Source organism: Eumetopias jubatus, unplaced genomic scaffold, assembly GCF_037043125.1.
Source record: "Eumetopias jubatus isolate StellerSeaLion01/CBP00866 unplaced genomic scaffold, mEumJub1_p1.0 scaffold_11, whole genome shotgun sequence".
Lineage (NCBI taxonomy): Eukaryota > Metazoa > Chordata > Mammalia > Carnivora > Otariidae > Eumetopias > Eumetopias jubatus.
In genome coordinates this window covers 114,015,637-114,038,214 of record NW_028274817.1, presented here as the reverse complement: position 1 = coordinate 114,038,214, position 22,578 = coordinate 114,015,637, and the positions used below count along the sequence as shown (strand labels likewise).

The window sequence follows — 22,578 nt, the reverse complement described above, 5'->3', positions numbered from 1 at the left end:
GGTCTTCCCCACTACTGGGGTGAATTTTGGGCCTTGGGCCAAGAATGCTGGCAAACCAGGTCTGGGCTGTAACCTCTGCCAGGACAGCCTGTTTTTAGCATCTGGGCTGGATTCGGCCTATAATTTTATTATACATTCTCTGGCCTTAAATTAAATGGCATCTTGGGGAATCTGAAAGATAATGTAGCTTCCAAAATTGATTTGCAACTTGGGAGGAGCTTACTCATTGAGAGGACTTGGATGATTCTGTTTTCACAAATGTGTAAGGACATTTTCAAAGAATGATTATGAAGATTTATAATAGCGTTTCCCCTTTAAAATAAAAAGCAAATAAGTGAAATAAGCCAGACATAGACAAATACTACATGGCATCACTTCAGTGTGGAATCTTGGGAGGAAATAAAAAGTCAAACTCATGGAAGCAGAATAGAATGGTGGTTGTCAGGGGCTGGGGTGGTGGGTAAGGGGTGGAGGAAGGGGGGAGAGGATGGTAAAAGGGTGCACATTTTCAGTTATAAGATGTATAACATCTGAGGATCTAATGTTAAACATGGTGAGTATAGTTTATAACGCTGTATGGTATAATTGAAATTAGCTAAGAGAGTAGAACTTAAGTGTTCTCACACACACACAGAAGTAAATAGGTGAGGTGACGAATGTGTTAATTAACTCTGGGAGGGGGTCCTTTCATAATGTGTATGTATATAGAATAATCACAATTTATACTTTATATGACATTTTATTTGTCAGTTACACCTCAAAGCTGGAAAAAAGGGCAGGATCATATTTTTAGGGTGTTAATTATTGCATAAATTTTGCTTCTAACTGAAATCTGGCATCCAGTTGCTCCAGTTGGTTGCTGTGAAAATACGTAGTTGTGTAGGAAGCCCTCGTTCAAAAGCTTCGGAAAATTTTAAACAAATGTATATAAATGGGTAGAAAATGGGGGGTAAATACATGTGTGTTCTTTTTAAAAAAGATTTTATTTTATTTATTTGAGAGGGGGGAAAGAGCGCACGCTTGAGTGAGCACATGAGCAGGGGGAAGGGCAGAGGGAGCGGGAGAAGCATGAGCAGGGAGCCCAACTATGCCAGGGCTCCATCCCAGGACCCAGAGATCATGACCTGAGTCTAAGGCAGGCGCTTAACCGACTGAGCCACCCAGGCCCTGTGTTCTTTCCTAATGGAATTGTTCACTCTTTAAGCTGGCATTTACTTAGTATAGCTGATTATTTCAAGAAAATATCCTTTCTGCATGGCTATTGAGGGTATCTGCAAGGATATAAAGTATAGCTCAGGGAGGCAGTGTGTTGTTGTGCAGGGGTTGGCAACCCTTTCTGTAAAGGGCCTGGTAGTAAATATTTTAGGCTTTGTAAGCCAAAAGGCAAAATTGAGGACATTATATAGGTACTTATATAACAAGAAACAAAACAAACTTCCACAAACTTTTTATTGACAAAATTCAAAATACAATAATCTAGTACAATTTTTGGGTGGTTTTTTTTTTTTTTTTTTTTGTAATACAGGTCTGCTAGTAAGAAACACGGGATTCTTGTTTTGGGGATAACATTTTACCTAACGGGATTCAAAGTTATCATTCCGTGATCATCAGATTGATTGCAGATGTTCATCTGTAAAAACCATTCTCAGCTCATGGGCCATACAAAACCAGGCAATGATCCAGGTTTGGCTTGTGAACTTTAGTTTTCCAACCCCTGTTGTAATGGGAAGACCATGAGCTTTGGACGCATGCATGTGTAGGTTTGAGTATTGGCTCTGAACTTGTGACTTTGAACATCTCACTTAACTAAGTTGTGTTTATTTGTGCATAAACTGGAGGTAATGACACATACCACATGGAATAAATAATCTCCCCATCTTTGTTGTGATTTTGAATTAGGATTCCAGTTCTATAGATGTTGATGTATTTAGCTAGGCTTACTTAGAATTAGTATTTAACAGATTAAAAAGCCGATTTGTCAGGGGATAGAATGGTCTGCAAGTACTAAGTGAAAACATGTTTTTGCAGTGGAGAGATCTGGCTGTCACCACCTTACCCAAATGGCCAGGCTTGGTAACCAATGGTGGAATGTTCTGACATTATGTGCCCCTCACTGATGTGTACCTCTTACTATATCACAGTATCACCTATGTAGTGTTCCTGCCAGAAATGTTTGACGTGAATGTTATCATAAGGAAACAAACAAATCTAAAATGTGGAACATTCTGCAGGAACATTGTGCACTCTTGATAGGATTCAGTGTCATGAATAACCAAGGGAGATGGTGCTAGATTAAGGGAAGATTAAGGAGAAATAAGATAAAAATGTAATGCATAAACATTAATTAAATCTTGGATACGAAAGAGGAAGAGTTCTGTAGGCCATTTATAGGACAATTGAGGGAGCCTGAGTATGGATCATATGTTGTATGATAATGTTGATTTCCTGAGGTGTGGTGATGATGGTGGGATGGTGTAGGAGAATATCTCTGATTTGGGGAGGTGATTGGTAAAGTATTTAGGGGTGGGGGAGGGAGGGAGTGAGAGAGTGAGAGAGAGAAGAGAGTAAGTTATTTTGTTCAGTGCTGCTTACTTCGTAGCATGGCCCGAACACAATGCTTTTAATGGGGAGGTGCCTAATACATTTTAAAGTGTTAAGTACTTCCAGGTATTAGTGGGCTTTTCTGTCTGAAATTATGCCTAAGCACTGAATGTCTGTCTTCTCTTTAACAGTGTGCTAGTTTGGCTTAGGCATATACTGTGGTACTTGATGTTGAATATTTGGATATGGGGGTTCATATTTTCTTGGGCAGCTCACCCAGGTACCTCTGGACTGAAAATCCCTCTTGATTTTTAGAATGTGTAAATGAACAGGAAAGAAAAACTCAGGATGGTTGACCTGACTCTTCAGCTGGTACAACTTGTAAGCATGTTCTTCAAATATTCCTCTATATTTCTATTGTTGAGGGTGCCTGCTTGGGGGCTGATATCCCCTGGGGGTATGCTGAGTAGAAGGAGGCTTGAAGGAAGAAGCCTGCAGTGTGCAACTCTGGAGCACCTAGCTGGTAGGGCATCACTGAGGTGTTCTGGGCTCTGAGGCAAAGGGCCAAAATAAAGCATGATGAGGCCTTTCCTCATGCTTTGATCCTAACCAGTCCTTCCTACCTGAGCAGGGATGGAACAGATAAGTTGATATTCTCTTATATTCCTGCAGGAACTCTTATGGCTATATGGTGTGAGATGACTGAAGCCAATTTAGCAGCCACTTGTAAAAGTAATTACAAGATGAGAGAAAGAGGAGTGATTCTGTTACTACAGGCTGTGAAAATGAATTAATTCAGCAAACATTAATTGAGCAACTGAAAAATAGCAAGCATTGTAAAATATGAGTCCTGGGGTACACATGATAAAGATATATTCTTGCCTTGGGCTGGGCACTTGGGGGATAGGGGAAGGAGTTGGGAGTACAGTGGAGACAATGACTAAGGTACAGACTTGGCTATATTACAAGGCTACTGATGTGATAGAAAGCTAGTGAGGAGGGTTATTGGAATGCAGAAAACCTACCATATGGAGTTAAGGTTGCAAACATAAGGTTTGTCTTGAGGCGATCTGGAGAATGAGTCTTGTGGGTAATGAAGTGGGGAGACCTCCGGCTTCCAGGCAGGGGGCACACCAGGTGCCCATAGGCTTGAATAGCTCTTACGTGTTGAGAGACTGGTTGGCATCTGGAGTGGCTGAAGCCTTAGATGCAGGGTGGGGGAGGAGGCAGACGTGGGGTTGTTGGAAAGGTAGTTTAGGCCAGATGGGAGGGCCTCAAAAGCCATGCTCAGGAGTCTGGGTTTTACAGGAAAGGGAACGAGGAGCCCTGGAAGTCCCTTTGAGTTGGGGGTGATCTTGTTTCAATAAGATCTCATGGAGGGAGTGTGGAGGATGGTATGGTGAAATTGCATGAGTCTAAGGGCAGGACTTGAAGTAGTGGATGTGTGAGCAAAGAATCTGAACTTGGCAGCTACAGCAGAGAAAGAATAGAAAATAAGGGTCCACTGGTGCTCTTGCAGAATTCTTTCAACCCCTCCCAACAAGACTTTTTACAATTTTAAATCTTTCTGAGGAAGTCTTTAAAAAATACTTGAAAGAGAGAAGCTTATTCCAATCTTTGAACAGCTCTGAAAATTTATTACATTTCAGCTAGGAAAGAAAGTATTATTTCAGGGAAATTGGAACACGTGTGGACTGATTACTCAGCACAGTCACTTAATCTTTCAGAATTAGGTAGGAGGGAAGCTAGTTTAGTGGCCTTCAATCTTTTTCCAGAACTTTGTCCAGGTTCCTCCCAAATGGTCGGTGAATTTTTCTGATTCGTATCCAGCACCCCCACAGTTTAGTGTACATCTGTAAGCTGTAAGGAATTGATTTCATCCATTCCTTTTTTTTCCCCCCCATCTCTGGCCTTCCACCTGAGAAAACAAATACGAGTCCATAGGTTCTTGTTCTGTGTCAGAAATTTGCACAGCGTGTAATCTGAGGTGGATCCAGCTGAGAGTTACAGGTTGGGAGTTTAGATTAAAAAAGAGGAGTGGGATCTTTCTATTTTTTCTTTATTTTGAGCAAGGCTTGGCAACTTGGACTGTTTGAAGGAGCAATTATATAAAATATCTCCTGCTAATTGAGTATTTGGGGATAAAGCACCACCTTATTTTCTTCAGTTTGTGTTAAAATATTTCTATCTACAATTTAGAGCTTTTCCATGGAGAATTTAATTTAGATTTAGAACATCTTGAACCTTGAGAAACAAAACTTAGAAAATTAACCTCTTTTTTGAATTGAGACATTTCAGTCTTACAAGGGTCCATACATAAGTTCCAAAGGCTTATAATAATTACTTTGTCTTCCTTATGGCTTGAATATTTCGGAAATTTCTTGGCATGTCTCTTGGAGGGTTAGTGTACAAAGAGCAAGAAAATTGACCTATGGGCTTACCTCATTTATGTGTGTATGTTCCACGTTTGCTACAAAGCAGTGATCCTAGTGGTGTATGGGACCAAAGGACACTTTCCAAGGTAAATAAAGCAGTTTACTAATGTCAGATTTGAGTGTTGGTCTCAAAGTACCAATATGGAGGTTTAATAGCAATTTCATTTACCTTTAGTTGAGAGCTTTTCAGTTCTATGTATTACTTACGGCAAAGGAATAACTGAAGGTTAACTTGATATTAAATAACACTGAAATAGTTAAATTGCGTGTCAAGGATTATAATTTTTTAGGGATTATTCTGCAACACAACTATATTGATGCTGGAACCACATTGATGATGTTGGTGTTTTTTCCCATGTACAGGTGAGCCTGTATCTGAAGATGTGTAACTTACATATTCAGAGTAAGGGATGTATTATACGACTCAGTTACTTTTTGTGAGGGTTGGTTCATTCACTTGTTTGAGAATTTTTTTGACTGCATCCTGGATGCCTATCCTTTTGCTGGGAGGTGAATGGAAGTTACCCCTTGCCCTTGGAGAGAAGACAATTTAATGGGAGGCAGAGATAAACAAATAATTATAGTATGTGATAAGTGCTGAAGTAGACATGAAAAAGCTTGAATGTGGAGAATGTCAAACATACATGTAAGTACAGACAGAGTAGGAGAATGAATCCCCATGAATGCCATCCCACAACTTAAACAGTTCTCAACTCAGGAGCATGCTTGTTGTACCCACACGCTCTGCTCTACTTACTCCCCTCCCCCCTTTTATTTGGAAACAAGTCCAAGACAGTATATCATGTGGTGGGCATTTATATATATTTGAAGAGTCAGAGAATACACAGGGAAAATAAACTATACCTGGGGACTTGGGAAGGAAGGAGCTACAGAGAAGTAGCATTCAAGAACGGAGGGAGAAAGTTCCAGTTTCGGGTAAAAGGGATGGAACCCAGCAATTACTGAATATCCCTAAGCATTGTATTAGGTTCATTTAGTACACTAGTTCATTTTTTCCGTCACAATAGTCCTATGAGGGAGGCACTATCTCTGTTTTACAAATGAGGAAATTAGGTTTCAGGCAGATTCAAATAAATTTGTCCTAAGTTATAAAACTAATTAGTTTTGCGTGTTGCAAACCAGCTTTGACTTTAAGGCTATTTAGTTTGCCATCTTCTGCACCATGTGCATAGATACAGAGAAGTGAAAGTACGAGATGTGTCAGTGAAAGTGGGAGAAGTGGAATGCAGCTACTGAATTGTGTGTGTGTGTGTGTGTGTGTGTGTGTGTGTGTGTGTTCGTGTGTCGGTGTTTCATCCATGTTCAGAGATGAAACTGGAGAAGCTGTTCCGGGCCAGGTTGTGAAGGGACTTTAATGCCAAACTAAGGAGATAGAATATTGTCCTGAGGATGGTGTTCCAGGATGAGATGTCTTAAAGTGTAACAGTATTGTCAGCTTTCAAAAGGAAGAATATGCAGACACTGTGGAAGACAAACTGGAATTGCAAGATGAGCTGAGGTGAGTATGGGTCAGAAAAATTATTTATTCAACCAGTATTTATTAAGTATAGACAATATGGCAGGGAATGAACAGATGAACAACAAACACATTTCCCTATTTCATGGAGATTAGTAGAGAATTAGTCACATGCAAATGGCCCGTGGTAACGTTGTGATTTATAATAAGAAAAATGTATTTGGTCTTCAACCCAGTTCCTAAAGCACAGAGCCCCTAAAACCCTTGGAATTTCCTGGGTTCGGAGCAGTGAATGTGTCTTTTTTTTTATGTTAATAAGGTGACTTAGGATAAGCCTTCAGCTAACCAGGATGGGGGCTGTTTGCCAAGGGAACCAACCTTGTGATCCGAGGTTTGGAACTTTGGATACCCGTTCTGCACAAACCTCCAGGCAGGGAGGGGGCTGGAGGTTGAATCAATCACCAATGATCAGTGATTTAATTAAATCATGCTTATGTAATGAAGCATCCATAAAACCCCAAAAGGACAGATTTCAGAGAGCTTCTGGGTTGGTGAGCACCAGGTATTTGGGGAGAGTGGAGTGGTGCTCCAAGAGGCTATAGAAACTCTTTACACTCCCCCATACCTTGCCCTATTCATTTCTTTCCTTTGGCTGTATCTGGGTTATATCCTTTTTATAATAAACTGTTAATCTGAGTAAAATGTTTCTTTGAATTCTGTGAGCTGTTGTAGCCAATTAACCAAACCTGAGGAGGGGGTCATGGGAACGTCTGATTTATAGCCAATTGGTAACAACCTGGGCTTGTGACTGATGTCTGAAGTGGGGGGGGTGCCCAAGGGGGCAGTCTTGGAGGACTGAGCCCTTAATCTGTGGAATCTGATGCTGTCTCTAGGTAATCCTGTCAGAGTTGAATTGACCTGTAGGATACCCAGGTGTTGTCTGGAGAATTACTTGGTGCTGTGTGGGATACTCCCCCCCTTCACGTTTGGGATTGGTCTCAGGACCATAATACCTATGATCCTCTGAAAAGGTGATAAACTTCCTAGTTCTCAGAAAAATGCAAATTAAAACTACAATGAGATATTATACCACACTCCCATTAGAATGCTGAAAATGAAAAAGCCTAAAAATACCAAGTGTTGGCAAGGATGTAAAGCAAACTGAAGTCCCAAACTCCGTTGGTGGCAGTGTGGCCGTATCTACTAACACTAAACATACACATATCTGGTAAGCCAGCAATTACCACTCTTAGATAAAAACCTAAAGAGAAATGTATTTCAGGCCAATGTATTCCGCTCTACATGTCTTGACAGGACATGAGCAAGAATATTAGAGCAGCACGATTCAGAATAGACCCAAAGTGGAAACCATCCAAATGTCCAGTGGCAGAAGGATAGATAATTTGTGATATATCCACACAAATATTTGAATAACAACTAAAATGATTGAACCGTAATTTCACTCAGCAACTTGGAAGAATGTTACAAATAACATTGAAGAAGCCAGACATGTGGGTACATACTCTTTTGACTATATAAAGTTCAGAAAAAGGCAAGACTAATCTATGGTATTAGAAGTTAGGAAAATGGCATATGGGTAGCGATTGAAAGGAGCGGCACAGGGTGGCTTCTAGAAGACTTGTAATGTTTTATTTCTTGATTCTGGCTGCTTGTTATGTAGTTGTGTTCTGTTTGTGAAAACTTATCTCCCCATACACTATACACTTAGGATTTGTATGCTTTTCTGTATCTATATTATGTTTTTCCATAAGAATATTATATTTCTTCTTGAAACAAATTCTGATAATTAGTATTGATGTCTACTTGTTCAGTTGAGGAAAACTCACTATTATCTGAAAGTCACACTCAGGGGTTTTTCATCTCTCTCAGTATTAGTGCCTGCATATTTTGTTGTGAGAACACCACCAACTATGGAATAAAGTTAGAAAAAAGTTAAAGAAATCTGTCCCTGTATGGTTAAGTGTGTGAATTCTATTTAGAAAATCTGTCACGGTTGCCAGGTGGATATTAGGAAGGGTTAAGGCTGTGACAGGGGAGAAGATAGCCTTGATGTGGGACATGGGTCAGTGGTAGGATCAACTGGATATGGTTGCCATTGAAGATAAGTTTCTGATTTAGGATATGGAATAGTTGACATCAACAAGATTAATTAGCAGGTGCCAGGATATGTGGGAAGGGGCTTATTTATTTTATTGTCTGAGATGGCATTGGGTATCTGTGTTAGGGTTTTGGAAAAGCGTATGAAGCATCTGAGATGTTACGTTTGGAGAGAGTGATTTGGTGATCATTTGGATGGTGAGGCCTGGAGAGGGAAGGAGATCACTGAAGGAGCAGTAATTCTCAGCCTTGGCTGCACATTAGAATTACGTTGAGAGCTTTGCAAAAATACCCATGCCTGGGCTGCACAATTTACCAGCTTAAAGCAGAATCTTTGGGGGGTAGGGCATAGGTAACTGTATTTTTCAGAAGCTCCTCAGGTTATTCTAATATGCAGCTAGACTGGGAAAAAAATAAGACAAGTCGATCAATAAATCAGACAGCAGTGCATTTATTGAATGGGCACTATTTTCAGCACTGCTAATTAGCTCTCAGGAGGTAATTACTGTTATCTCTCTTTATACTTATAGGGAGACTGAGGCACAAGAGTTAAGTAGTTTGCCTTAGGTTATGCAAACAGCTAATTAGTGCCCAGGCCAGGATTCACAACCAAGTCATTTACTCCAAGGGCTGTTCTCTACCATAACATCCTATTGCTTCTCCAGTCAATGAATCTGGGGAGGATTGAGACTTTTGGAACAGCAGCCTGAGAAACTCAGCAGACCCTCTCCAATGAAACAACCTTTTAAATGGTAACAAAAAAATATAAAAAATAATTAGTCATTGGAAATTGACCTGAGGACATACAGCAAATGGAGAAACATTCAAGAAAATCCCCTAAATCTTGGTAAGAGCAATGAGTCTGCAGTATTTGAACCATGACCTGCTCCCCACCTGTCCTCCACCAGTTCCATATGAGGAGAGCTCCATTCCTGGTAGATCCAGCCAAGAAGACAGGACTCACCCCCTCCCCCCAACCCCAGCTTGTAGTCTAGGGCTAGGAGAGTTAGAGCACCTGCTCTGAGAAATACTAGAAGTATTAGAAGGAAGGAAGGAAGGTGGGGGGGGAAGGGAGGGAGGGAAAGTGAGAGAGAGAGAGGGGGGAGAAGGAGAGAAAGACAAACACTAATGTATACATTGAAGAAGCCCAGCCCTGTCCTGTCCCTTCCTGTGGCTGCCAGGCTGTTCGTCTCACTGTGACTGCAGGCTGGGGATGCCTGCAACCACAGAGATGCCTGCAGTTGGGGTGGGGGCTTGGGTGTAAGGCCATTTAAATACCACAGAGCTCAGTGTTCTTCCTGAGATGCACAGTTTTTCTTGAACAAACGCTCCCTGGATTGCTGCGAGCCTTTGGTTCATTTCCAGAGTTCTGTCCATTTGCATAGTTTTCTCATTGCTTTGATAGAGGAGAGAATTTTTGGAGGCCTTTATTCCCCCCATTTTTTGCTGACATCCTAGTTGAATTTTTATAGGAATTTTCTTAAGATTAATTAGTGGCTTTTTATAGTTTGGAAATCTAAAAGCCCATCCATAAGGACCAACTAAAAAAAAGAAGGTGTATCTTTATAGCAGAGTATTATGTAGTTGTTAAAAGAAAGATGTATTTTTAACTGTGATGGTAGAGAGGATTTTTCTTCAAGGGATAATGCTAAATGAAAACAAGTTGCAAAACAGTATATGGTATTCTGTTTGTATAAAGTATTGAGTAAACAAGAGGAAAAACACAGGTGTGTGCTATATTATATATATATATATGCATAGAACATTTCTAAAAGAATATAATGTTTTCCTCTGGGCTATAGGAAGTGGAGGGTGCTTTTTAGATCTTCACCCCATTTACTATTATTTGAACTTTTGAGTATTATTTTGAAATAACTTTAAAAAGTCATTGAATATTTGTTAGTTTTAAACTACCAATAGGATATGTGTTAATTTAAGGTCTGCAAATTAAAGATTGCAAGATCTTAAAGACATTTGTGTTCATAGGACCTCCCCCCCCGACCCTTTTGCTTCTCTGAAGTGAGCACTTGTGATGTAGTTTCAATGCTTGGGAAATCCTGTTGCCTGAAAACTTTAAAAATAATTAATTCATTTTTAGTTTTGATCAGCTGGGATAACCCACAAGTAGTGGTAATGACTAACCTGTTCTCTTTTCACCCCAATGATCTTCTAGACTTTGTACATTAGTATCCACCCCCTGAACAAGTCACTGTCTTTTGTAAGAACAGTAACAGCCATCTTTGTCACCTTTATTTTTGTCTTTGAAAGAGGAGGAATAATCACTCAGTCCTGAAACATCATGAGTAGGTAGAATTTAATTATCTGAATTGAAAATCTTCCTATAAACTGGAGGAAAAAACCCCTAACCAGTGTGTACACATAGGTTCTCCAGGGAGTTTTTGGTTCGCTATACTGTGAAATCCTTGAGATTTCATAATATATCTTGTCTCATTTTCCTGTTATGAAATGGGTTTTTCAGCCTGGTTTTTCTTGTCTGTTTTCAGATCACAGAACTGTGTGGTGCAAAGCGGGTTGGTTATTTTGGTCCAACACAGTTTTACATTGCCTTAAAACTGATTGCTGCAGCACAGTCTGGCCTTCCTGTACGGATAGAGAGTCTTAAATGTGGTAAGTATCTCCCATTTATACACTTGATTGTCCATGACGGGTGTCTTGTTTATGAGAACCATTTTTAGTGGGCTTAAGGCCTGTTATAAGCATTTGTGGAATTTCTCCTTGCTTCTTCCAACTGTTGTAAAATAAAGTAAGAAAACTTAGCAGGTATCTTACTTTTTCTTTTTTTTCTTTTTGAAATGGGAAAAATATTCAGAGTGACCTGAGTGACCTCATGCCTTTAACGGACTTGATGTTAAAATAGTTTTTGTTCTTTAGCAGAAGGAGATCAGGACAGGAATTCTAGAGCTTGTGGCAAAATAATAATAACATTTAGTTTTATTTTCCTCTTGAAGAATATATAATGCCATTTGAAGTTCTGTTAGGAACAAGGGGACAAGTACGTGGGAGAGTTAGAGTGGAACTGACCCTATTTCTTCTCCTGCCCCTGCAAGTCATATCATGCATGATCGTCCTTTAATCCTCCAATTCCTGAAGCACTCTTCTAATGATTAGTAAGTCCTATGGAGCTACCAGACTTTTGGCGGAATGAATTTAGCTTCTCAAAGTTTTGATTTAACGTTTTCTTATCTTGCCATCCCTGCCCCCAACCCAGTGAATGTTTGAACACTTTCCACAACTTAAACAAAAAGCAAAGTCCCAGAGCATCATTTATACTGCCTCAGTATTGGGTTTACAAATCTCTATGAAGAAGGTGATTATTCCAGGGCTGTGCTGAAGTCCTCTGTTCATTTACTCTGATCTGAGTTACTTTCATAAGTTCACACAGCCACGCAGAAACTTTTTCCTTTTCCTCATTTTGAGATAAAAAACACTCAACTATCCACGCCTGTCCTCTGAAGTCCTTGATAAACCTCAAAATGGGTTCAGGAACCTTTTAGGACAACTCTTAAATAGCTGACAAGATTCTGATAGCTTGACTATGGGAAATAAAGTCCTTTTGCACTAACCATCAGGGAGCCATAATCATCCCACTAATCTTTATTAAAGGCTTAGTGTCTACCAGATACCATCTCATTTAGTCCTCACGACATCTGACTAAATTAGGTGTTTGTGTTAGTTTGCATTGCCTACAATGAACTGTGAAACAAATCCCACTGAAATCCCAGCGCCTTAACAAAATACAGGGTCACTTCTTGCTTTGCAGTGGGTCGCGGTGACCCCCTAGGGCAGCCGCCCTCCATGTGGTGGCTTCATGATCCTGGCTACTTTATCTTGTGGCACCCCCCCTCCCCTGGCAAGCACCTGTTCCTATAATTGCTGCAACAGAGAAATAGTTTCTCACCCTAGCAGTTAAATACTTGGTCCTGGTTATGACTCACATGACTCCTGCTCACAGTGCATTGGCCAGAACTTGTCACATGGATCCACTGAACTGCAGAGCAGACTGGGGGCGGTGTAATTCTCTCCTGTGCCTGCAAGGAGAGAACTGGCTCTGGATAAACACTGGAAGTCTCTCCTGTGATACTGTTGTTATCCTTCTCTTACAGATGTGGAAATTGAAGTTTAGGGGGCATTGAGTAATTTGCCTAAAGACATAAGGTTAGTAGAGTTTGGAGCCAGAAGCTCAGCCTTCACTTTCCTCGATCTTCATGCATAGTAGCCTCTTCTTGATTATTTGGTTTAATAAGGTGCTGATTATAATCTGGAATCATGGAATATATTCTGAATGGGAAAAAAATCTTACCCAAAAGGCATCCCTTGATATTACATAATTTGGTTCCTTAAAATAGTTTTTAATGGAGCATTATTTCAGTGGCAAGTTTGGTGTTTATCACTATAAGGCGGAGTAGTCTCTGCTGTAAGTCACTTGCTGTGATTAAAGTCACATCACATTGTAATTGGACTTGGGGTAGACACGGAAACTTTCCAGTTTTCATTCCATTGTAAATGATCATTAAGCTTTATTGTTGTATCTTTCCAGCTTTATCTTCTGGAAAAGTTAAAGCTGCTTTGTCGTATTCAAGAATAAATTTTTAACACTTTTGTTGTTTACTTTAAGTTAGAATGATCTTTTACCTGATTTGTGCCCACATCTACAGCCAAACTTCCTGGGAATGGAAAGTGGGGAGAAGGAGGGGGGAGTTGTCTAAATTATGACATTGTAAAGGAGTAACACTTTTTCACAAGTGTAAGGCCTTCTCAGTTCTATTTTATAAATCCTGATGCTGCCTTTTACCTTTGACAGTTTAAGTATACTCACAGTTAATTTTGAATTTTCTTCCTTCATTTAAAGATTTATTAAATAAAAGTTATTTGCAGTCAGCATATGTTAAGTAAGAATGAGGGCAACATTGGGCCACACTTGAGCTGCCACTTAGAATTTTCCAATTTGTTGCTTGAAATCCATTAGTTTAATGTTTGATGACACAAACCTTGAAAGCCAAAGAGAATGCTCTGTGAGAACTTAATGTGAAAGGTTGTAGTAGCCTCATCACACTCATGGAGTTGTGAGTCTGTTCTTACTTCACGAATTACGTGCGTCTGTGTGTATGTGTGTGTTAACCTCTAACCCCCAGCCTTGCCCATTTCAGCCAATGCCACCAGCATCTATAGTTGCTCAGTCCAGGAACCTAGAAGTCATCCTTGATTCCGCCCTTTTCCTTGCTCCACAGTGTAATCCATCAACATTCCTGGCAGTGCGGCTCCAGTCTCATTGCTTGCTCCCTCCATCTCTCTATACCTCCTAGAGCCAGCCACCTTCAGCCACTCACTCGGATATCACAGTGGATTTGTCATTGACTTCTTGGCCTCCTCTCTGCTCTCCTTTAGTCTCTTTTCCCGTGCGGCACTAGGAGTGATCTTTCAAGGAGCAGGTCCTTGAAATCCTCCACCGGTTGGCTTGTTGTACATCAGACTAAAATCAGTCACTACACCGATCTTTAAGGCCCTAGGTAATCTAGTCTCTGCTTCTCCATCCTCATCGTAAACTTGCCCCCCACCTTGTGTTCGCAATCTGTAGCCCGGCCTCACTGGCCTAGCCATTTCTGGTGCGGGAAAGACCGTGTTATCTTGAGGTTTTGGGTTCCCGGCAGTCTGTCCCCCCCCCCCCCCCTTTCCAATGGCTGGCTCTTCCTCCTCGTCCTTCAGGATTTGTGGACTGTCCCCACCATCCTGTCTAAAGTGGGTTCTGTCAAATTAATTAATGAAGGAACCAGCGTAGAGTAAAGCTGGTTCAAGAAAGTGTAGGACAGTCAGAAGTATTTATAGTCATGGAAAGAGAGAATGCTGGAGTAAGATTGCTAAATTACATATAAAATTGATGAATGCCCTGTAGAGCAGTAAAACTGTAATTTGGTTATTATACTCTTTTGTAAGATGAAATTCACTTGCATTGCTATTAGACAAGATTAGTTAGCTAACAGTTTTCTACCAGTGAAGTTGTAAGATGCATAATGAAGAGTAAATAAATAGTAAGTCAAAACAAAAGTACAGGTCCCTAGGGAGTTAGGTAATCCTTGGATGGGTTAATCCTGTTAGATAATGCTTCTGTGTGACAGTCCTCTCCCTACTTTCTCTCAGCATCTGTTCCTTTATAACCCTTTAATCAGTTTGTAAATACTCCTTTACAGGTTTGACTAATTTCTGTCTTCTTCACTAGTCTGCAAGCTTACCTGAAGGGAAGGGAGGAAGATCTGTGTTGTGGAGCACTGTGGGCACTGAGGGTATGTTTGTTGAGTGAATGAAGAGATGAGTGCTTGTGCATGGGGACTGAGTCATAATTATCTGTTCACTTTTTAAGCTCAAACAGTTGGATTTCAGATTCATCCAGAACTCCTGAGGGATTTCTAAAGAAGTCTTCTTCTTTCTCAGGCTGTGGTTCCTGGCCTTGTTTGCACTTCAGAATCTGCTGGAGACCTTTAAATGCAAAGTAAAAAATAGACGTGCCGGGGCCACCTCCAGAAATTCTCATTTAATTAGCCTGTGGTACAGCCTGAACATGGGGATTTTTAATAGCTCCCCAGGTGATTGTTATGTGGAGCCAGGGTTGAGACTGAGTTCTAATGAAAGTTGACTGGAGCATTTTCGAGAGCTTTGCTTACACCATGAATATATATTTGGTTATAGCAGGGCCTGAACTGGGGTGAGGCCAGAGGTACCCAGTGTGCATAACTTTAAGGGGGAACTCATTCTCAGGGCTATACAGGTGCTGATTCTGCATTTACAGAATCAGGGCCTGAGAGTAACCACCTTCTTAAATGTTGGCACTAGGTCTCTCTCTAGCTTCACCTTATTTGGCCAGTTAAAGAGATGGTGAAACCTTATGATGATTTTTTTTAAAGATTTTATTTATTTATTCATGAGAGACAGAGAGAGAGAGAGAGAAGCAGAGGGAGAAGCAGGCTCCCCGCTGAGCAGGGAGCCCGATGCGGGGCTCGATCCCAGGACCCTGGGATCATGACCTGAGCTGAAGGCAGACGCTTAACCATCTGAGCCACCCAGGCGCCCAAAACCTTATGATGATTTAAGAGAACAGAAGAAAGGGGTGAAATTGAGGACCAGTGAAGAATTCCTGATGAGGAAAGTGCATGGTGGACATTTGCCCTGGGAGCTGTTGTCCCTTCCTTTCTGAGGACTGGTCATAACAGGGTGTGAGGACTGAGGGAAGGGATAGGTAGGGTTTAGAATAGGTTTTGTGTCCTCTTGTGTCATGGGCTCCTTTGGCAGTCTGATACTCCTTCTTGGAATAATGTTTTATTTTATTTAATTAATTAATTTTTTAAAGATTTTATTTATTCATTTGACAGAGAGACAGCGAGAGAGGGAACACAAGCAGGGGGAATGGGAGAGGGAGAAGCAGACTCCCCACCGAGCAGGAGCCGAGCAGGGAGCCCGATGCGGGGCTCGATCCCAGGACCTGGGGCCATGACCTGAGCCGAAGGCAGACGCTTAACGACTGAGCCACCCAGGCGCCCCCGGGAATAATGTTTTAAATGTATACAAAGACATAGGAGTCTAAAGGACACCAATTACATTGAAATTAAAACTAAGATATTTAAAAAAAGTGTTATATGGCAATATACATACTTCTTCATTAGTGCATTGATATAAGAGACCTAACAGTGACCTAAATAACTACCATACTTTCAAAGTAGTGATGAGCATAAACAGTACTTCAAGATGTCTACAACAAGTGTAATGTGATATATAAATATCTGATTTCGGTGGGTGACAAAGTTACAGTTGCTGCTAATGATACTACAGTGCTTTGTTGCCTGCATTCGTAATTGAAGGAAATGCTAACTTGCAGTTAGGGTAGGGAGAATAAAGATGTAATTTTTTTCTTATCCAAGATGACTGACCCCATGATTTCTTTCCACAGCCCCTCTGGGAGTCTCTGAATGCTAATAGTACAATAACGTGGTTCACATAGCCTCTAGGGCTGTGTTCCCCAAACTGGTTATTGATCTAGTGGCAGTCTGGCACAGTCTGTAGTGAAAAGGAGAAAGAATTAGGACAAAAGAGGGAGTTATTTATAAAATGAAATGCATTCAATTCTAAGGTTTTTTTTTTTTTATTAAATGCCCTTTTATGAAATTGATGAGTAAATGTAATTTATTTGCCATTACCCCTCGAAAAATTACAAGAGGGAGCCCCCGCAGGCAGGAGTGTTGTGGTCATGGTTCTGTCACCAAATTGCTGCATGACTAAGACAAGGCCCACCCTCCCCTTCCTGGGCTTAGTTCTTCACCTGTGAGATGTGGATATTCCAAGCAGGTTTTCTCTAGGCTATTTTCCAGCTCTGAAATGCCACAGTTTCATGCTGAGTGTTCAGACCTGCAAGAGAAAGAATATTTTAATTTTCAGGATGACAGTATAGCCTAATGGCTGAGTGCGGGCCCCCAGCAATAGGTTACCTGATTTTGAATTGTTTGCACCATCACTTTTTATTTGTGTGCCCTCAGACAAGTTTCCTAACCTTTTTGAGCTTTAAATGGCTCACCTGGAGAAGGGGTATACCAATAGTACCTGTCTTACAGGATTGTTGTGAGCATAAAATCAGGTAATGTCAAAAATTTGGAGAAGCATCTAAACTGTGCCATCTAATATAGTACTTACTAGGCACATCTGGTTAGTGTTGATGGAAGAATTGAATTTTTAATTTAATGTAAATTATTTAAAATTTAAATAAAAATACTCAAGCAGTGTAAAATATTTTTCCATTAAATGCACCTTTATTGTTTTAGTAAGGCTATGTTTTACTTGAACCATTGCATTGTTTAAGACTGGGATCAGCAAACTCTTCCTGTAAAGGGCTAGGTGGTGGATATTTTAGGCTTTGTGGAACCATATGGCCTTTGCTGCAACTACCTAACTCTGCCCTTGAACTATGAAAGCGGATATGGACGATATGTAAACAAAGGAGAGTGGCCGTGTTCCAAAAAATCTTTATTTATGGATACTGAAATTTGACTGTCATACAATTTTCACATCACAACTATTTTTCTTTTGATGTTTTTCAGACATTCAAAAATATAATACCCATTCTTAACTCACAGGGTATACAGAAATAGGCAGTGGGTTGGACTTTAGTTCATAGGTTTATGCCCAAAATAAATTAATTCATGTCCATAAAAAACTATTTATTAGAATGTTTGTAACAGCTATATTCATAATGGCCCTACACTGGAAACAGCCCAGATGTTTATCATAGGAGAATGGATTTAAAAAAAAAAATCGCAATGTATTCCTAAAAATGGATTATTCCATAGCAATGAAAAAGAATAAACTATGTCTACATACAGTACACTGGATGATTCTCACAGACAAAATGTTGTGAGGGAAGCTAGTTTCAAGGATAAATACTGAGTGATTCCATTATGTGAAGTTCTATAATGGCAAAGGTAGTTTGGATTTAGATATTAGAACAGGGGTTGCCGAGTGGGACAAGGAGAGGGGATTAACTAGAAATGGATGTGAAGGAAAATTCTATAGGATGGAAATGTCCTATCTTAATTTGGGTGTATGTTCTTATATATACATTTGTCAAAATTCTTTAGATGGTACACTTTTTATGTAAATTATCCCTCCATACAAAATACTCCTTACATAATTTTAAAAGAAATCAATTAGTTGTTAACATTTAACATTATAATATCTCTTAGTAAAATCCAGATTTCTGGCCACAGTGGTCCACATTCCCTCGTGTCAACCATCCACTGGAATTGTGCTGTTCTAATAGGGTAGCCAGTAGCCATACTAGTGTGGCTACTGAGCACTTGAAATGTGGTACGTCTGAATCAAGGTGTGCAGTGCATGTAAAAACACCTGGGACTTTGAAAAGTCTGAAAAAAAGAATGTAAACTACTTCATTAACAATTTTTATCTCGATTATATCTTATAATGATATTGGGTTGAAATAATTATTAAAATTAATTTCACCTGTTTCCTTTTTTATTTGGAGAAGTTTTGAAAAATTGTGATAAAATATACATAACATAAAATTTACCATAAAATTTATCTTAACTGTTTTTTTTTTTTTAAGTAATCTCCACACCCAACGTGGGGCTTGAACTCATGACCTTGAGATCAAGAGTTGCATGTTCTACCTACTGAGCCAGCCAGGTGCCAGCCAGCCATTTTTTAATTGTACCATTTAGTACATTCATATTGTGCAACCATGTCCACCATGCATCTCCAGAACTCTTTTCATCTTAGATATATGAAACTCTGTAGTCATTAAACAGCTCTGCATTTCCCCTCACCCTAGTCACAGGCAACCACCATTCTACTTTTTGTCCCTATACATTTGACTGTTGATCCTTCATATAAGTGAAATCATACAGTCTTTGTCTTTTTGTGACTTCTTCACTTAAAAAATATTGTAGTTACTACACAATTTACAATTATGTATGTGGCTCGCCTTCAATTTCTAGTGGACAGTATTGAAGGACAGTGAACAGCAGCTGCCATTTTAGATGGAACATGGGCTCTCTGCTCAGCCCCACCTCTCCCCATTGTCATTTACCATTTGTTATTCCATTTCTGTTTTATGTTTACATTTTTTCTAATTGAGGAAATGGAAGTATTTCTTATATTCATGTCTCCATCAAATATGGAAAATGAAAGGATTTTTCCCTTACTTTTTAGAGGGTCAGATGTTTAGAAGCATAGTTTTCTTTGTGGAAGGGAAAAATAGTCATTTATATTTAATATACAAAGTGTTTCTGTGTTCAAAGACTACAACCTAAGATAACATTATGAAACAAATTACTGCCTTGGATGGCTGTACTCGTTGTCTCCGTGGCCCCCATAAACCTTTAATTTGAACTCTATTTATTTCCTTGTGTTAACTTAGGAGAAAAGATTCTAACCAACTACTACAAATGGCTCTTCTCTTGTGATTACTTGACACAGATAGCAGATACTTTATTGATTATTTTTGAATAAAGTTTCACTATTAAATATGTTGTCCATATGACTACAAAAAAACATTTAGACTGAATATTTACAAACTAGAGTTTTACTTTTCACTTTTTGAAAGCTTGGAGCAGTTTATGGGAGATAGCACCTTCATGAAAGTTTTCAGTGATAGGATTATTATTATGTATGGTTACAATTCTGTTAAGTGAGAGTTGTTTAAAACCACATTAAGCAAAGAAAGTACAAGAGAAATTCAGCTATATTTTGTGTTTTGCTGTTTGGTGGCCATCTGGAGGAGAGAGAGGTTCTTTGCCAGGGGAATAGTTCTGGAGAAATGCCATCGCCAGGGAAGGAGGAGACTGTGTGATGTGATAGTGTCCTAAAGGATATCTGGGAGTCCTCGTATAATAATAGTTGATATTCATCTTCTCGTGTTTGTATTCTATTATTCCCAGAATTATGTGTTGAACACCCAGTAAAACACTGGTCAGGGAGTTTACAAATGTGAACATGTACTTCTCTTCTTCCTCAAGTAGTGTTTGGAAGTAGAGTCATCCTCTTATGGGTAATCAGGGTGCAAATTATTTTATGTGATCTTGTTCCATCTTTTTAGATACCTTTTGGAGACTGAACTGAAACAAATACCTTTCTGAGAAGATAACCGTAGGATGAGCTTATATTTGATTTATGAAAAATCTAGGTTTTCTTTTCTTCTGCCTTTTTTTCTTTTGAAGTCCATTCCTGCCTTGAGTACTGGAGAGCTGCTGAGGTTGGGAAATGTTACAATGATCAAAATTGGTGGCCATCCTCTCTTTAGAGGAGAGTCCTGGTTTAATTTTCCGGATTGCTTATTCTATTTATGTCTCTTGGGCCTTTGGCTGATTGATCATGCAGGGAGTCATCATATTGCCTACTTCTTTGAATCAAATGTGGACATAGCAACTAAAAATAAACATGATGTGGATATTAGAGAACCAGGGGCCTGCTTTGCCTGGGGAGCTGGGATACTTGGTTGTTGTTACTAAGATGTTTTCTGGCTTTAGCACAGCATCAATCAGTGGAAATGCAGCTGTGTTTGGAATAGAGCGCTGATGGAAGTGCAGAGGAACCGTGATGAGTATTATCCTGAACAATGGATACAGATGCAAATCATTATGCATAATCCATAATATTATCCCCATTTTTGGAGTTCTTTGTGTTGTGTGATTGTGTGTGATTTGCTGTGCTGAGAACTAAAAGTGTGCCAAAGCATCATTTCTGTTTCAGAATAGTTCTATCAGATATTTGAGAGATAAGTAAATATTCCATACTGTTGTGTTTCAGCTCTTTGTAGCATTGTGAGTGTGGCTAATGGTTTTGACAGTAGAATCTGGCTGAACATTGGACTGATGGCTCTAACTTGATACCGTTTTCCTTATTCTATTATGAAAAGACAATTGGAGATCGAGTGTGGAAATTCCTTAAGGAATGACGTAGGGTGAAAACCTTGTTTTACCCAGTAAGTTTGCCCTAGGAATGAGGGGCCTGTCTGTAGGGCAGCAGCTCTGGGCACTGACAGCTCTGCCAGAGATGATGAGCTGTGCGATCTTGGGGGTGTTACTTAGCTCCTTTGTGTTTGTTTCCACATCTGTAAAAGAAGGCTAATGATAGTCTTACCTTATTGAATTGTTGTGAGGATTAAATGACTTAACATTTGCAGATCTTACTATAGTGTCTGGCATATAATATGTGTTGTATAGGTTTTGCCTGCTTTATTTGCCACTTACTGTGTTTATACAGTATAACATCCTTCTTGCTGGTGCTGGACTAAAGGCTGAGGTGGGAGAGCAGTCCACAACCTGAATATCCTCTGCAATGATTTGACAGCATTTAAAAATGTGAAGCCAGAATGTCTTGGTAAAGCGGAAGCATTTTTCTCTCACGACATTATTATAGGAGTCTTCATTATGTCAAAATAAAAATTTAATCTATATTTAGCGCTCTGGAATTTTTCCTCAAAAGTGATTCATCTTTTGGCCATTGAGTTCCGCTTTTCACAGTTTTAAAATGAAGCCTTACTTGAGCTTCTCTGATTCTGGTCCTAAAGAACTGCCGCTGCCTCGCTTTATGATGTCAAAGACTGATGCTGATACACGATTCGGGAACCCGGCGGAACTGCATGGCGCTAAGGTTCAGATTCCATATTTAATCACAGAAAAAAATACCTTCAAAAGAATGGACGATGAGGATAAACAGGTAAACAGTCTGATAAGGCATGTCCTTTTGATTCTGACCATGAAACCTCATGTAGCAGTGCCTCATATCTGCTGTCAAGCTTCTAGCAAACCTCACCATCTGGGATTCAATTATAGACTTGGAAGTCAGCCAGTAAAGTTTCCTTGTAGCAAGAAAAAGCAGCTGACATATAGCCACCCCTGGGCCCTTTAGAGCCTACTTGAATGTGGAACTGTGTCCAAAGTAAGACTACTGATTTAACACATTTACTTGATTTCTCTAATCAGCATTTGCAAATGGGTTCTTTGAAATGTAACTTATAGGAGTTGTGTTTTTTTTTTTTTTTTTTTAAGTAAACCCTACACCCAACGTGGGGCTTTAACTCAGGACTCCATGATCAAGAGTCACACGCTCAACTGATTGAGCCAGCCAGGCATCCCTAGGAGTTTTTAATAGACCCTCTCCTCACAAAAAGTTTGGAGAAAAGGTTTCAGTGGTTAAATATGTTTGGAGAATGCTGCTTCATATTCTTTTCTTGGGGGAAAGACTACATCCTCAGGCTTGGAGAGTTACAGTGCACATTAGCACATTCAAGGCCCTGAGAAGTCCTGCTGTAAAGAGACCTGGAGATTTGTGTTTACTAAACTTCTTTGACCAGGGAATCTTTTCTTGCAGAGCATGTTTGGAATTCCATCTTGGGAAATGCTGCCATTACACATTTAGTAGGTTAGGGACAAGGATAGGGAGGATGGGCTTTTTAAAATTAGAGCACTAATTGCAATAGTCAGGTGGTGA

General features: G+C 39.8%; 1 protein-coding gene across 1 annotated transcript in view; it reads left to right on the top strand.

The window, feature by feature from the left end:
• Positions 1-3,477: 3,477 nt before the first annotated feature.
• Positions 3,478-22,578, top strand: part of REPS2 (RALBP1 associated Eps domain containing 2) — a 191,663-nt gene continuing 172,562 nt past the window's right edge. Inside the window, exons 1-3 of the mRNA XM_088028580.1 lie at positions 3,478-3,486; positions 11,076-11,199; positions 21,656-21,804. Of these exons, the coding sequence (XP_087884706.1) occupies positions 3,478-3,486; positions 11,076-11,199; positions 21,656-21,804 (282 nt within the window). The remainder of the gene's footprint in view (positions 3,487-11,075; positions 11,200-21,655; positions 21,805-22,578) is intronic.